The following is a 15,845-nucleotide window of genomic DNA, read 5'->3' as shown; positions in this document are numbered from 1 at the left end:
GGAGATGGGTCAGGAACAGAAAATGCACAAGTCTTCTCAGGTTACTGGTGTGGAAATATGACCGGGTGGTGATGTTATCTTTTGTTTTCTGCCAGCAATCTGATTCATCCAAGGGACTGAACAGAATGCAGCCTTGGAAAAGTCTCAGCTTGGTCTTCGTCCTGTATTGAGATCACCTCACACTCTGTGCAGCATCTTGAAGTCATTCATGGCCTTGGTCAGTCTGTTCATGATGTCACTGCCTACCCCCTTTCATGTCTGACAGTACTGCCTGAACAGATTAAATCTTAAGTCATGGCTAGGTCCCCTCCATCCACCCAGATTGCTGAAGAGTTTAGGTTTTTGAGTGGCATGACTTCAGATTTTTTTGAGTTGATCTTCAGGCCCAATTTCTTTGCATAGCTATTGAGACAAGCAGTCTTTTTCTACATATACTGGTGTGTGAGAGAGCGCACAAGGCTAAGCCAACCACATAGCCATGATCCTCCAGGAAAGAGAGTAAGGTTTATCTGATGCCCCTGGCTTGATCTTCAGTTGTATGCTGCATCACCCAGTCAATAACTAGTTTGCCCAGCAGTGGCAACATTACACATCCTTGCATCACACCAGTCTTTACTTCAAAGCTATACTCACAATATGCCACCTTCCAGGTAATGTTATCATAGAGCTCGATCTATTAGGTGTAAAAACCACTGCATAAGCTCTAGATAGGGAGTACTACCTGCTGTGGCATGCCATAGTCTCTCAGTATACACCAAAGACTGTCATGGTGGATACAGTCAAATGCTTTCTCAAAATCATTGAAGTTAATCAAAATCAAGCAGTGCCACTCCCTGCACTGCTCTGTGAAGTCAAGTAGAGTAAGGCTCTGATCAACACACCCTCTTGCCCTTCCAGAATTCACCTTGTTCTTTTCTTAACCTATTGTCCGGAGGATCAGATTTTTTTTTTATTTTACTCTGGATTGGACGAAGGGTGATTCCACATACGTTGTTTGAGCTGGTTAGTGTTCTTTTAAAAAAATAAAATCTTGATGATTAGTTCCAGTCATTTGATGCTTTATCTTCCTTCCAAATCGATGTAAACAGTGATTGTAGGACATTGGCTGATGTTTCAGAGTCTGTCTTGAACATTTCTGCATTCAGGTTGTCTAGGCCAGACCCCTTCATGTTCTTAAGAGATTGTGTGGCAGTGATTTCTTCTTTCTGTGGTAGGTCGGTGTTCATATCTAATTTTGTCTGCTTTTTGGATGCCCACTTTGCTTGTTGGTTTTGGTGTGTTCAAAACGTTTTAAGTGCTTGGCCCAGCATGCTTCCTGCTCGTTCTCTGCTGTAGATATTTTGCCTTGCTTGTACATTACAGGGGTGGTGTATGTTGCACTAGATTTATCACTGGCTATCCTAGTGATCAAGACCTTCCCCGTTCTCTTCTATTGGCTTCCTACTTTGCTTGGCTGGGAAGGTTATCCTTGTACACCCGCTTGTCTGCTCACCATTCCTTTGACAGTTCAGTTTGCTTCCTTGTACTAATCCTTGTACTTCTACAGCAACCTCTCAGATTTTGCCTGCATTCCCTTTTTTGCTGCCTGTGTCTTTAAAAGCTTGCCATGTGTCTTGTCTTATCCATTCTTTCCTCTTCCTTGGCTTGGTCCACAGACATGTTTCACTGCTCTTCGCATATATAAAAGAGACCCACTCTCATTTTTTATTGACTGCGTATGCAGATGGCTAAAGCTGATCTTCTGATTCTGCCAGAAGTTAGTTTGTGCTGCAGAGTATAACTTTTTTTTTTTTTTTTTTAAACAAATGGGGCAAAGCCCTTAGCCTTCTGCCCAACGTCCAACCTGGAGGACAGGAATGGACTGGGAATCCAAAGCAGCCCTGGCAAATTTAGTCAGACCACCCCCCATGGGGTGCATAACAAGCGAGCCTGACCACTACAATAGGGCTTGAGGGTTTCTCCCCCGCAGAAAAATTTGGCAACAAAATGGCAAAAAGCTGCATTTTACAACACATCTCATTATATACTCAGTTGAATTCGTTTTTAAAGCAATACAAGTGATGACCTTACAGTGTACCAGGATACAGCAATCTTTACTGGGTCTCTTCAGTGATTCGCTCACCATCACCCTCTAACAGTGCCCTCCATATCCCCTCTTTCACATGCATTTCATTTTATAGAACCTCTTAACAGTGTAGGGTGTTGGAGCACCTTACATCACACACATACAGAGGCAATAAATCATACTTGCGTAAGTCAGTGTATGGAAAATGATAAGATAAAGACATAAGACTGCAAGGTGTAGGATTCACATGTCATTGATATTGGTAGGCATTTAAGGGTGCTTGGTCTGGGGAAGCATAAACTCAGGATTCAGAATATAACACATTGGCTACGGTTGACTTTACCAATAACAATGTATTTCGACCCAACAAACCCTTTTAATCAAAATTAGTGTAATCAAAGACTAGGGAAAACAGCTTTCTAACCTGGACCAAAGTGTTTGCATATGGCTCTTTGTTGGAAGTTCGTAGTTCAGTGTGCTAGATTATGACTGTTAAGTATATACTGCAAAGTAACAACATGACCTGTGAAAAAAGCAGTATGCCACTGAGCTATGCCCACAAAATACCATTCTGTAAACTGCATAGTACGTGTTCTTTGCAACAGGCACATTAACCCTCTGCGCTACCTTAGATGAGTCCAAACTGCCAGTAGACAAATCTCTGATCTCTCTCCAGTAGATATATTAATCACCAGAGTTATCTTGGCCCTTTATTGTTGCGTAAAAACTGTTGGATATACAAGAAACTCTGCTAGTGCTTTTAAAACGTCTCCACTTCTGCAAAACCTGACCCAGTAACAGAAGCGGCCTCACGCTTTCAGCCTCCCGGGGAAACACTGGATGCCCGGTAAGACCTGTCCCGCTTTGGTGGAGGACCAGTGGGTCTCCTTCATCTGGTTTCTGCCCTTCGACAATTGCAATGTGATTACTATATGTTTATGTAAAGCATCCGTTTAAATACAAATAATAAAATGGTGACAGCAACTAAAGCACTTTTTCCATTGACGACTGGCAGGCTAACTTTTTTTTTATATATATATATTTGTTTTTAACCAGAATTGGATAAGTGATCAGCTGCGTTGCCTAAGAAGTGTTTGCATGTCAGTGGTGGTGGAAGTGACGGAGGGACTTAAAAAATATATATATCATACAATACTTACAATAACAGCACCGCAGCCAATTACATCCAATGGTTTCATGGTTCAAAGGATGTATTGCATATATGCGGTAAAATCACATTTCATTCTACGACTGCCAGAAGCAGAGTGATCTTAAAACTAATCAGCCAAACCATTCTCGCTACCAGAAAAAAGCCAACACAGCCTTCCTTAATTTAAATACCGGGAACATGCCCGAGTCATCTCTGTGTCTGGACTTTTGGATAACAAAGGGCAGCACTGATCTGAAAGAAGAGGGACGAAATATCTAACATGTTGTACCATATATTTTAAAGCTTGAAGTGTGAGATGGAACTATATTCACAAGTTTCAATGAATAAAAAATTATTTCCAGCAGCCTTCATAATTGGTGTCAGGGAAGTGCTGCCTTCATTTCTTTACTGGAGTGCGGTTACCTGAGTATATTTGCATGAGCATTCCGGTCTCCCTAATCTGTTCCAATATTTTACTTCAAACTTCTATTGGCATTCTAGAAGTCAGCCCAAGAAAAAAAAAATAGAATTTGTATATTTGAAAAGTTGGTGCATACTTACTGACTGACACTCTGCCAATCGAAATTTCTTGGTCGTCCATACCATAAATATGACTGAAGCTAGAATACAAAATTTAAAAAAAGTTGGTAATCAATTGTAGGCATCGTACGAAGAAATGTTTTACGTTAAAACACAAGTCAGACAGACAGCTTACCTATCACAGCAAAAATCAAGGTATTTGTAAAATGTCTGTAAAGGGAAAATTTTGCTGTATTCTTTCGCAGCATTAGGATCTTCATTGTTTGTGCTAAGCTGATGAAAATGTACAGATCTGCTAAGGAAAATGAATAAGACTGGGTGTGCAAACACAAAGTTTAATACAAATTAACCATTGAGATGCGATTTGAACAGAATTGTGTCAATATTTGTACATCAACTGTAATTTTTAACACAAAATAAAAACACTCAATTTAAATCTTTTTGTTTATACTATCAGGCAGGATCAAACAATTGATCAGGCGATACACACAATGGCTTTGAAGCCCATCGGACATATTTTTGGTTTTTAACATATCTCTAAAAAAACACTGAAGAGATTGATAACAAATCAAGCAAAACACTCATGTGAATAAAGATCTAGTTGCATGCCAGGTTAGAGGGAAGCACACCACGAAAACCTAACATTTTGACCTACACTTAGAGACCTCCGAGGTTGGATTAGCAGGAAACTGAACATGTTGAAACAATCGTTTAAACTATCGACTGAAATTCTTTTGCAGATTAAAACAGTGCTAAAATCTGCAAATCACCAGTTATGTTACGCAACACAACCATAACTCTACCCATCAAATTCTTGATAAGCAGAGCACCACATAATCAGGCTCACCACATCATCAATTATACTTTCCGTCATACAGTATGAATGATTCACAAAGAAGCTTCAAAACAATAACCATATCATCTTAAAACTCTTATCCATTCACATCCTTTTTTTCTACTTCTTCCATTTCATCCTTTTTTTCTCATCTTTTGCATTTTCAACCCTGTTCGTCCTGTGCCCGATGCCCAGGACATATTGTATGGGGTCAAGAACAACAAGTTTTCATATTTATTTTGTCCTTGGGACAAGTAGGCCAACCCCCCTGCAGCCCAAACCCTTTATCTGCCAGTGTACACTACCACATTATGGATCAGGGAAGAGCATGGACTACAGTAAAAATATCTGTGTACATTTGTCAATGCTCTTCGAACTTGTATTTATGGTTCATTAATGCACAGCCTTTATTATTAAGGTGAGCACACGAGGGAAATGTTGGAAGCTCGGACAGCACTACTGATAGTAGTTCCAGTATAAAAAGGTGCACACACATTTGCAAAGTACAATAGGAGGCAATGGATAATGCTCCCAGAATGCTCTCTGATTAGATGCAAATATGTGCAGAAGGTTGAAATCAATATTGGGGATTCTTTGCTATCAAAATGAAAACATTCATTAACAAAATCCATGTAGGAAAAAGAAAAAAAAACTTTTGCCAACTACTATGAAATTTTAGATACCATTTCTTGAAGCATCATTTAGTTAAATGTGTTGATGCATGCTAGTACTTCCAAAACAATATATCCATAATGGAAAAAGCAGTGTAACCAGTTTCAGCAAGATTATAGGAAACCTGAAAATAAGCAGTAGGTTCGACACTGGTAGTCAGTCTTTTGGTTTTGTCAATGCGTGTCGTGTTTTGACATGATTTTTGTAAAACGTTATTGTTGTGGCATCTGCCGGGCCCTCACTATTCTAACAAACACTGGCAAAAAGCAAAAATATTTTTTTGTCTTAAAAAGCACAAATTCTCACAGTAGTTCCTGGCATTGAACAAAACTACTCTGTGTGTAGATATGCTACTTGTGAACGAGCACAATGCTCTCACTCATAGTGATTCCAGCCAATAAACAGAGAGAGAGAGTTGTAATAAAAACAAAAGGTATTGGCTAATGCCAGACCTAATAAGGGGCCCAATTCTTTGAGGAAGTCACAAAAGTGCACTCAAGGTACATGTCCTTGCATTTGTACAGATTTACAACTCAAATTACCAAGAATTAACAGATGTAGACCAGGAAATAGTACTCCTAGAAAATATTTGTGAACTGCATGTTAGCTCAAGCAAATATGCATGGCTAGTTTTGCTCATGTGAAAATCTGTTGAGTATTTACAAGTTCACTTTGCCTACAATTACTTTGTTACCCAACTGTCAGGAATACATTTCCAAACTTTCTCAGTATGGGAAAGGAGTCCAGAAGAGCTGGTGAAAACTCCTAAAACATGCAGGGTTGTGGGTTTGCACAAACTCAGAAGGGCAGTCCAACCCTTGAACTATTGCTTACTGCTACCTACGCCTCAGTATGTACATCGGTGGAAAGGTGGCAAAACAATGGATTTGCTAGTATTCAAATCCTACTATAGTATGAGCCCGGGTATAAGCAGATAGGCTATTAGCTGGGCCCTTATGTAACTAGATTGCTGCCATATGTCGCTGCCCTACATGGCACCAAAGGAACAAGTGGATTTTGATACAGGGCAAGTAGATTTATGAAGCAACCTGTCCCATGGACAAGTGAATATTTTATTAAATTCCACACTCCAGCCTGTGGATACTTTCCCTTTTGCTGCTGCCTTTTCCTCATTATTATCCTCTATGTATGGATATCTATTTACTCATCCACCTCATGTTTCATCCTACGTTTTCCTCGTGTTTTCTCCTCCCCGTTTTACTCATGGTTTCACATTTCTTTTCCTCATCCTCTTTTTTACGTTTAATAATCCATTGCCTCTTATTTTTTTGTTAACAACGACAGCAATATACAAAGCGTACCTAGTTAGGATTTCAAAGCTCTATTAGAATGCATCCCAGCGGTAGCAAAAGATGGTACTCAGTGTAGTATGTCACTCCTGCCTGAACACACACATTTAGCAATGTGAATTTGACTTTTTAGCACAGTATTTCACAGACCACAAATCTTGTTCTAAACTGGCCATCAGCAATTTAAGTAACCTTCTGTACACATAAAATCCTAGCATAAAAGCAACAAGATTAAAGTAACAATCTATTAGGTATAAAAACCACAGCATAAATGTGTCAAAATTCCACAACTTATATGACGGTGTGTGCAATTAAATCCATTGTTGTTTGCAATATATGCTAGAAATCAGACTTGTTATATATTATCTTCAATTAAATAGCAAGTACCTAATTAGTTGTACTTTGATAGAACTGTGGAGAGGAAAGCCTGTCAGTACCAGGCAGACCAGCTGGGGCTAGGCAACAATGAGACAAGAAGCGTCTTGGGTGAGCCACAGAGTCTTCCAATGGTGATGGAAGTAGCACAAGCTAGAATGTACCAAATTCTGTTAGTTTCACAAATGTATGAACACGATGGAGTCTGGCAAAGAGCCAGGCCCAGTCCGCAAATCCGTAATATGGGGTTAAAGGCTTTGCACAGCTGGTTCAGTGTCTGGGAGGAGAGCACACAGCTAATATAAAGGGTGATACTTGCCCCCAGAAGCCACTATGACCAGTCTGTTCAAGCCCGAGACGCTGGCTATAAATGGTGAAATGGATGCATGTCTATAACAAGGTGCAGAGGTGCTTGGGTGCACAAGAATTTGGGAGCCGAACCTGGCCAAATGCTAGGACATGCAGCAAACCCTGGTGTAGGTGGCCTATTGCCATGCATAGTTGGAGTTGGGAGTGCAGAGGATTTGGCGTAGGGCCTGGTTGAAGGCAAGACCCTTGTGTAACCCTTTCTCTGCCTTGCAAAAGGTGCTGCACTGATGGGGTTGGCAGTCTCATTGTTGGGCACAAGGCAATGCCATAGGCCAGGCCTACCTCCCACCATCACTGCACATAGCTAAAAGCTGTGTGCAGCAGTAGTTGATTCAACAACGATATATGAAGTATATCTTTAAAGAAAAATAAACAACTTGGTTAATTGTAAGTTTGGGCTTCATCTTTTCAATTAGAAAATCCCTTCAAAAACACTGCTGCGGTTGCTAAAAAAACAAACACCACCAGAAATGCACAATTCAGATTAGCTGAGCAAACCATGACACATGCACTGCCAACCAAACCCTCAAGTGCAAAGATCAGGATATCACAATATTTATACAATCAGTACTAGAGGGTAACAGCTCATCATTAACTAACAAAAAATATTCAAATAACGAAATTACTGAGTCCATGGTAATGTAAATTTAATGTCATAAGCACTTTAAGGTGTGAGTTATAGTTTGCATTGTGGGGCACTTGTTATGGCTTGCTCAACTGCAAAGGCAGATATCAGCGGTCTTAAGTTCTTTTTCAGAAACCAGGACTTCAATTTAATTGATTTAAATAGCATACAAGGCTTTTTTTAAAGATACTTTACATTGTATCATCAGAGAGACAAAACCTTTTAGTAAATATTAAACAGTATAATAGTAACAGTTAAAGGAACTAAGTTATCTAACTACTATTAAACAAAAAGGGATTGGCGCAAAGAATAAGAAACAAACTTGTTTTTGGCTAACAAAAACAAAGCCAAAACAACGCTTGTCCAGTGGGAAAAGAAGATTAAACTGATAACACATACTAAATTCAGCACATCATTCTGAAGTCAATGGAGACAAATCAAAGGAGATAAAGATATTTGCTTATAATTAGGGATTTGAACCACTATCCACTATCACAAATGGAAGTTAAAAAGTGCTGAAAACCCAAATGGTGAAAAGCCACCAAATCAGCACAAAAATAAACAAGCATCGGCTAAACCGAACAGATCTCTCCAATGGGCGACCTTTTGGCTTTGGCAGTGGGATAGGGCTGGTGAACAGGAGGGCACTGGGAGGGGGGGGGGGGGCTGGGGGGATGAAACGGAGGGCAGGTGGGGGAATGAGAAACTGGCAGCCCACATCCTTCTCAGCTGCAGTGCTGAGGGCAGATGGGGCAGAGCGGCAAAAAGAAGGTGCCTGTATTTGGCCCCCAAAGATAGTTGCGCAAGTTTGAGATGGTGATGCTCACTGTAGGCTACCAACCCCACTGCAGTTATATTGTGGCCTTTCACTTCTCTCTCTTTGCTGAACAGTAATTGTGATATCTCCTGGTGCAGTACATTTCCTTTTTATAATTTACCTGGAGCATCTGACCACTTGGGGCAAATCATGAAGTTTCTCTTCCTATAACTATGCAAGCTGCACACAGTTGTTGATTAATCTGTCTTCCACCGAACAGATGTCAATGGAAAATGAGAATCAAACGATAGGGGGGATTTGGGAGAAATAATGGTCCAGTGTACAGTCTCCCTGACCAAGTACTATGAAATAACACAAATGGGTACACTGTTCCAAAAAGAAGAAGAAGGACAGGAGAACAAGCACAAGGAGTCCTAATATTTAGGAGCAGAAACCTCACACACCCAGATGGGTGTCATGCTTCATCATCGGCAATGCTCCTCGTCAGACCGGCGCTGCAATGTCTGACGGGCACACCCCAAAGGGGAGGATCTTTGCCGGAGATCTTATTAATGATGATGCCCTGACCCCCAATACAGGTGGGTTCAGAAAGATAGTAGGGAAAGGAATCAATAATATAAAATTGGCTCACAACCCTGATCGTAGAAAAATCAGTTTATTCGTCCATACAGGGTATGGGCCAAGATTAAAAACAGAAAGGAGAGTACACCTAAAACAATGGTCAGGTGTTCTCAGTCAAACCTAATTAAATACTAGTATGTTATTGATTCCTTTCCCTACTATCTTTCTGAACCCACCTGTATTGGGGGGTCAGGGCATCATCATTAATAAGATCTCCGGCAAAGAGCCTCCCCTTTGGGGTGTGCCCGTCAGACATTGCAGCGCCGGTCTGACGAGGAGCATTGCCGATGATGAAGCATGACACCCATCTGGGTGTGTGAGGTTTCTGCTCCTAAATATTAGGACTTCTTGTGCTTGTTCTCCTGTCCTTCTTCTTCTTTTTGGAACAGTGTACCCGTTTGTGTTAATGGAAAATGAGAGACTGCATGCACTGGATTATGAATTGGGGGTATGGTAATTATATTACATCTAGAGAAATGATGTTTTGTTACTGGCTCTCAGTGACACTTTTGGACTTTGCAATATTCTTCACAGACACCGTACTAATCCCTCCAACCTATTAGATAGTACAAAATATGGGGCTATTGTGTGACCAACAGTTGTCCATGGTACCATGCGTAACTACTAAAATCTGCCTAATTCTACCTGCAATCTACTGACAAGCTGATATTCTGCCTGGTTAGATTAGTCATAATGAGTAAACACAGTGACAGCCTACACCTTATCGGCTTTGCCTGGTGAAATAGTGCAGGCATCACAACTGGTGTGTGCAGGATTTATCCTGTATCCTTACATTTACATGCAGGTTTACCATCCCATGAGAATGAAGACCTTATGTGCAGTCACTGGTGAAAAGTAAAACAGTGGCTTGATAGGCACTTTGAAGTTAATCTGACAACAACTATGTATTCAATTCGAAAGTATTTTGTGTGCCAAAATGTGTTACTCTCTTGTCGACTAGCGCTCACACCACTTGGCTAACGGAGCTTTTTATGCTTACAAATTTTCCTTTAGTGCTGCTATATTCCATCACAGCACAGGCATTTGAAACGGTTTGGGTATTAACCGTTTATATATAATGGCTAGTCTTCTGCACGAGACCAGGATTCCTTGTGCGGCCACTTATTGAAGAGCTAGTTCACCCTCACTAAAGCATCTGCAACCAGTCCTTGGCGGTCACCTTGCGATCCGTCTGACTGCAGGGTTTCAGGCTCAGACTGCATACTTTCCGACGTAACCTGAGCCCACTTGGCAAAAACACACTACGGGGATTCCAATAGATTCTTCTATTATGTACTTAGGTAGTACAATGTCCTATCATATCACAGACCTGTGTGCCCAGCACATGACGCAATTGCAGAGAATCCTGACTGGCACATGCAAGAGCACAGACTGAGCAAGCAAGCCATGAGACAGGAACAATAGCGCTCCTAATGTGTGGCGGGACTGGTCACCCATTGGAAAAGACATGAAAAAGTAATCCTAAACAATGGCTAAAAACATGGACACTGTGGGCCTTATGAGTAGTTGGCCGGTGCTCTCTGGGAGGGTTAAACACTGCAAAAGGCATGATGTATGTATGCCCTTCATGAACGGGGATGCTGCAAAATGGAGCGACAATGGTGCCAGCAAATTGGAACGCTGTGGGCGGACTGAAGCTCACAATGTAGATAAAGCAGTCTTGAAATCGAGACATTGTATGCGTGCTGTCTAGAGGCGAGAACTAAAAATGGTAGAGGTTTAGTGAAAATTTTAAACTTTCAAACATTCACCATAAGGCTGTAAAAACTGAGAAAACAAATGGATCTTTGAAAAACATGGAGGTGGTATTATGTTAGAAAGAAGATAACCTTCTTGAATAATCATACAATTATAGTATGTGGTATCCATGCACTTTATGATAGTTCAATACGCCCCCTAAAAATGTGAATACCGGAATAGGGCATTAAAAAGTTATGCCATGATGAAAACTTACCAAAAGGAATATCTACAGGAACCCAGATCAGAGATTTTATGGATATTACATTTTTTGGATAATAAAAGCGATGGCAATAAAACACACAAGCTGAGACAGATCGAATCCAAGGCCAAATCCAAAGTGACTACCCCTTAATGGTTTAACCAAAGATGAAGAAGCCATCATAAACTGAGAATAATGAAAAAGGACCTAAATTGATATAATCCTGTATGAAAGATGTATTCACTTTATTACTAAGAGTTTGAAGAATCAAATTGTAAGGGTTTGATGAAGTCTGAAAACAAGTGGATGTATGACAGTAAGTTATATACACAAAAATATATTGGAAGTTACGCTGAATGTCTAGAGGGCATCATACTGGTAGAATTCCCAGTGGAACAAGATATTTTTATGCATGAAACTTCATTTTCACCTACCTTTAGGGTCAGAGAAAAATATATGACTAAACCTGTCAGTCATAATGACTTTATAGATTATAATGTACAGTATGTGCTTGCACCTGAAAAAGCTAAGAATATCAGCAGGCGGAACTGGTAAGGAAATACTGATGAAAATAATGGATTGCTTGCACTGAGATGACTGCAAACATTCTCCATTAGGGTTTCTGTATGTTATAACCTAACATTTAGAATTCATTATGTAGATATCAAGCTATGCTTAATAATTCAGAAAGAAACTCTGGGGCCCAATACCAATAGAAAAGAGACTGTGTACCCATGATGAGAGGTAGTCCGAAAATAAAAGGGTGAAGAAATACAAAGCCACATACTTGTATTACTGAAAAAAATCAAGAGGGTGCTATTCCTCCCAAGATAAATAAATAAATAAAGCTACCATACAATAAGCACAAACTATTTTGCCAAAGCAACTGTAAAGGCTTTTAGCACTGAAAGAGCATCCATAAAGTGACATCAGATCAACAAGACACCATCATCTTATGGCTGGCAGACGGACAATGACGACCAGAGTTCAAATCACAACTGCAACTTCACTCATTTTATTTATACACAATGCACTAGCATACTGCACAAACTTAAAGTTCAAGGAATCCCCCCCCCCCCCAGATCACCATGAATCCAGTTATCCAAGTAATTATCAAGTTACTTCGAGCACTTCATCCAAACTTTTATAACACTCAAGACTTTTCAGATTTCGATGTAAGGGAACTTTATCACAGCCTGAATTAATATCATCTCAGTTAGCTAGGCATGCTTAAGTACATTGTTGAGTATGCAAGATTTACTGGATCAGGAAAACTGATTTAGGCAGACATCAAATGGTCCTTTCAGATTCAGTGAATTTCTTTGATGTGAAAAAGGATATCCACCAAGACATGCCAAAATCAAGCAAAGCCAATGGAATGCTGGCCAGAAGATCAGATTCTTTGTGCTAAATAAAAAACAAAAAAGGTTACATTTCCAAGAAAACAAACAATTCAAATGAGATTTTCATGCAAATATTGGACTTCTCAAACTCATAATAATAATAATTAGGAGCTGTAGTGCCACTCTACTCCAACCCCTCTTCTTTTACTAGTTTATCAAGCTGTCTTGAATCTTCCTTCTAAGTTTGGTTCCTAATTTAATAGCTGAGTGATACTCCATGAATGGCTGCCTTTAATGCATGCCAGACTTTTTATAATTCTGTCTAGGCCAGATTGATGGACAAAGTCCAGTAACCATGGTTTCATTTACATAATATAGTCAGGATCAGAGAGCAATGTTCTCTCTAACGTCCATCTATTAATTATTCAATTAATGTTATTATCTGTGATTTGTAAAACTATAGGACTATGATCGGATATGTTTTTTTGAAATGTAGAAGTTCAAGCATGGTAAAATACAGTGCTGGTGCTCAAGAAAAATAGTTTTTTGTTTTTTTTTAAATCCCAAAAAGAGTATTGCCCAGATAATAGTATATCCTGGATTAATTCCTATTGAAGGGGGGCGCAGGGGTCTCACTATATGTGCAATGTTTTCCAGGTACTGATAATGACTTAACATTTTAGTGGGCTTGCAACCTCCATAAACCTCTTCTTTAGGTTAAATATTTAAAGCACAAGTTAATGTCCAACAGGGAAAACTACTTTCTTAAAATACATCCACCTCTACCGTAAATGCCTACAATATTTTGGACCTCTAATAATTCTGTAGTTTTCCAATTTACAACGGAAGGAATGTTCTGAATGGTGTAACTGTAAACTGTTTCTCAAAACAATCAAGTGCAGTGTTCTCCATGGTTGGATTCCATAAATATTTAGATAGTCATAAACAGTACCATGTAAAAATGTATAGATAGAATGAATATTGATGGACTCCTGTTAAACCCAACAAAAGTTCAATTTTACTTCTCTCCTTTGAAAATTACTAACTTGAATATGCAAAATGGCTGGACACAACCAAATGTCTTGTAAGGACTATCAATCGAGTGCAAAATCTCAAAGGCAGAAAGGGAAGGTATTTATATGCATCACAACAAAATAAAACTTTTTACCAGAAGTGTTTACTTTAGGCATGCTGTTTTGGTACTCTTACAAAGTATAGGAAATAATCTACTTGCTGGCCTAGGAAAATTCATATTAAACACTCTAAAAGCATGCCTCTATTTGAAAACATACTTTATTAATGGAGTTATCAAGAACGGCCACATCAGCTATAGCTTGTGAACCTGTAAGAACTCCCACAGCAGATACCTTTCTCACTTTTACTGGGGCTGATGACTGCCAGTCTACGGTTCCAAATGATACGGAAAAATTACTCTACGCTGGAGGAAGTATAATGTCCAGACTCCCTGCAGACAGTTGGCTCCCCTTACTTACATCACTCAAGGCTCAAAAGGATGATACAAACTCCAGCAGCGAAGGACAAACCAGGGATTGTTAGAGGGCAGAAATGGCTCAGCTAGGCCCCATTTCTCTGCCTATCCTTCAGTTGCTCTGAATTTTAACCTATTTCTTCTCTTTTTGAGCTGTCCCTAAAATCATGAAGACAAGGTAGGCACCTCTAAACAGCTCCAATATCCGCTGGGTAAGAAGAGGCAACTTTGCATGTCAATTCAGGGTTATCATGAGTGACCACGGGGCCATCACTGAGGAAATTGTACAAATGGAGATCAATACTGCACAAATAGGTAGTAAACGGGCAGGCAGCCCTGCCAAACCCTCCACCAACAAAGATTTCAATAGGGTCAACATAATCAAGATACTTTACATGCTGAGGCGCAAATAACAAAATATTCACTGAAACTCAATTTCTAGACATTATCATTTGCTTTTTTGTGTATGCAAAATTGCATGTCTGTGCAAATGTAATGGTTATTTCAACGGAACTGAGCTGTGTGTACATTATAATGGCTACCACACCATGGTTTAGCAAAATATTTGGGACAGTGTGCTCCTAAATGCATCACCAGCTACGTAATACATCCTTCCAACTACCCTGCTAAAAAGGTGTGGCTCATTTCAGACACTTGTTCTTTGTCTGATGCTTGGACTTTTCATAAACCCTATGATTTCAGAGATGCAACATTGATGACAGAACCATAAGTCTAAAAATTGTTTTATCGTCACTGCCCATTAGGGCCACAGGAGCTCTTACAGCACTAGGAGCTTACTTGTTGGCTCCTTCTGATTGCCATAGCTGCAGGAGTCCTACTGAAGCACATGAGATGGCACTAAGAAGACCTCATAGCACGCAGACTCAAGGGCCGAGCAGTGCGCATCGCCACTTTGTCAATGCTGAGTGCACTATTTGGGCCTAGACACTAACACCAGCAGAGGTCAAAGAAGGTGCCTATGCAGCTGGGTGGTTTCTGAAGACAAAACAGTCACAGTAATCACTTCACTGCACTCCTGCTCCCTGTGCTCTATTTTGTTTTGTATTTTAGGTCTTGTTCAAAACACAGTTTTTGCTGTCTCACCAGGCTCCAGTTTTCTAAAAAAATAACACCTAATCTTGCTTAGAAAAAATGGGCTTTAGGTGAGCCCACATAAGTTATTCATCAGATGGACTTCCATCCACGTTAGTTCAGTCTTTCAGAACAGCACACGCATACATTTGGGCAGCGAATCAGTCCACATACGCTTCTGACTTTGCTGCAAATGTTTGGTGCTGTCTAACAGACAATCGTTACTCTTTCGGATGTCAAGTAGTCTGGGTGGAGCAGTATTTTGCCTGCTTACTATTAATCCAGAGAAGTCAAACCTCAGGAGATAATTTCTTTACTTCATCTTGAAGCAGCTCACCGGCAAATACAGTCTTGTATGAATTGAGTAATGAGCACCAGCAGCTCTGCTGCCACTGCTGCTGGATCACAACTTTGTAATGCAAAGTGGCAGGCATCAACTGCTGCAGGCTTCAAAACCATGCCACTCTTGAAACGGTATTCTGCACATGATGTGATTTTTGCTGTTCCGAGTTACCAGACCAGTGCAAAGCTATACTTTTTAATTTGTTTGACCTCTACATTTAGTTGCCATCTTGTTTTGTTTCTCTTTATTCACTCAAGCATATGCTTGTACTACAAAGA

General features: G+C 40.0%; 1 protein-coding gene across 2 annotated transcripts in view; it reads right to left on the bottom strand.

Moving 5' to 3' along the window:
- TMEM87B (transmembrane protein 87B) overlaps positions 1–15,845 on the bottom strand; it is a 254,806-nt gene that overhangs the window by 109,930 nt on the left and 129,031 nt on the right. For both annotated transcript variants that reach the window (XM_069235077.1, XM_069235078.1), the window contains exons 12-14: positions 12,642–12,707; positions 3,931–4,039; positions 3,777–3,835 (exon numbers count right to left, since the gene is read on the bottom strand). In XM_069235077.1, the coding sequence (XP_069091178.1) occupies positions 3,777–3,835; positions 3,931–4,039; positions 12,642–12,707 (234 nt within the window). The remainder of the gene's footprint in view (positions 1–3,776; positions 3,836–3,930; positions 4,040–12,641; positions 12,708–15,845) is intronic.

This window comes from Pleurodeles waltl, chromosome 5 (assembly GCF_031143425.1).
Source record: "Pleurodeles waltl isolate 20211129_DDA chromosome 5, aPleWal1.hap1.20221129, whole genome shotgun sequence".
Lineage (NCBI taxonomy): Eukaryota > Metazoa > Chordata > Amphibia > Caudata > Salamandridae > Pleurodeles > Pleurodeles waltl.
The sequence above is the reverse complement of the archived record's forward strand: the minus strand, read 5'-3'. Positions and strand labels throughout refer to the sequence as shown.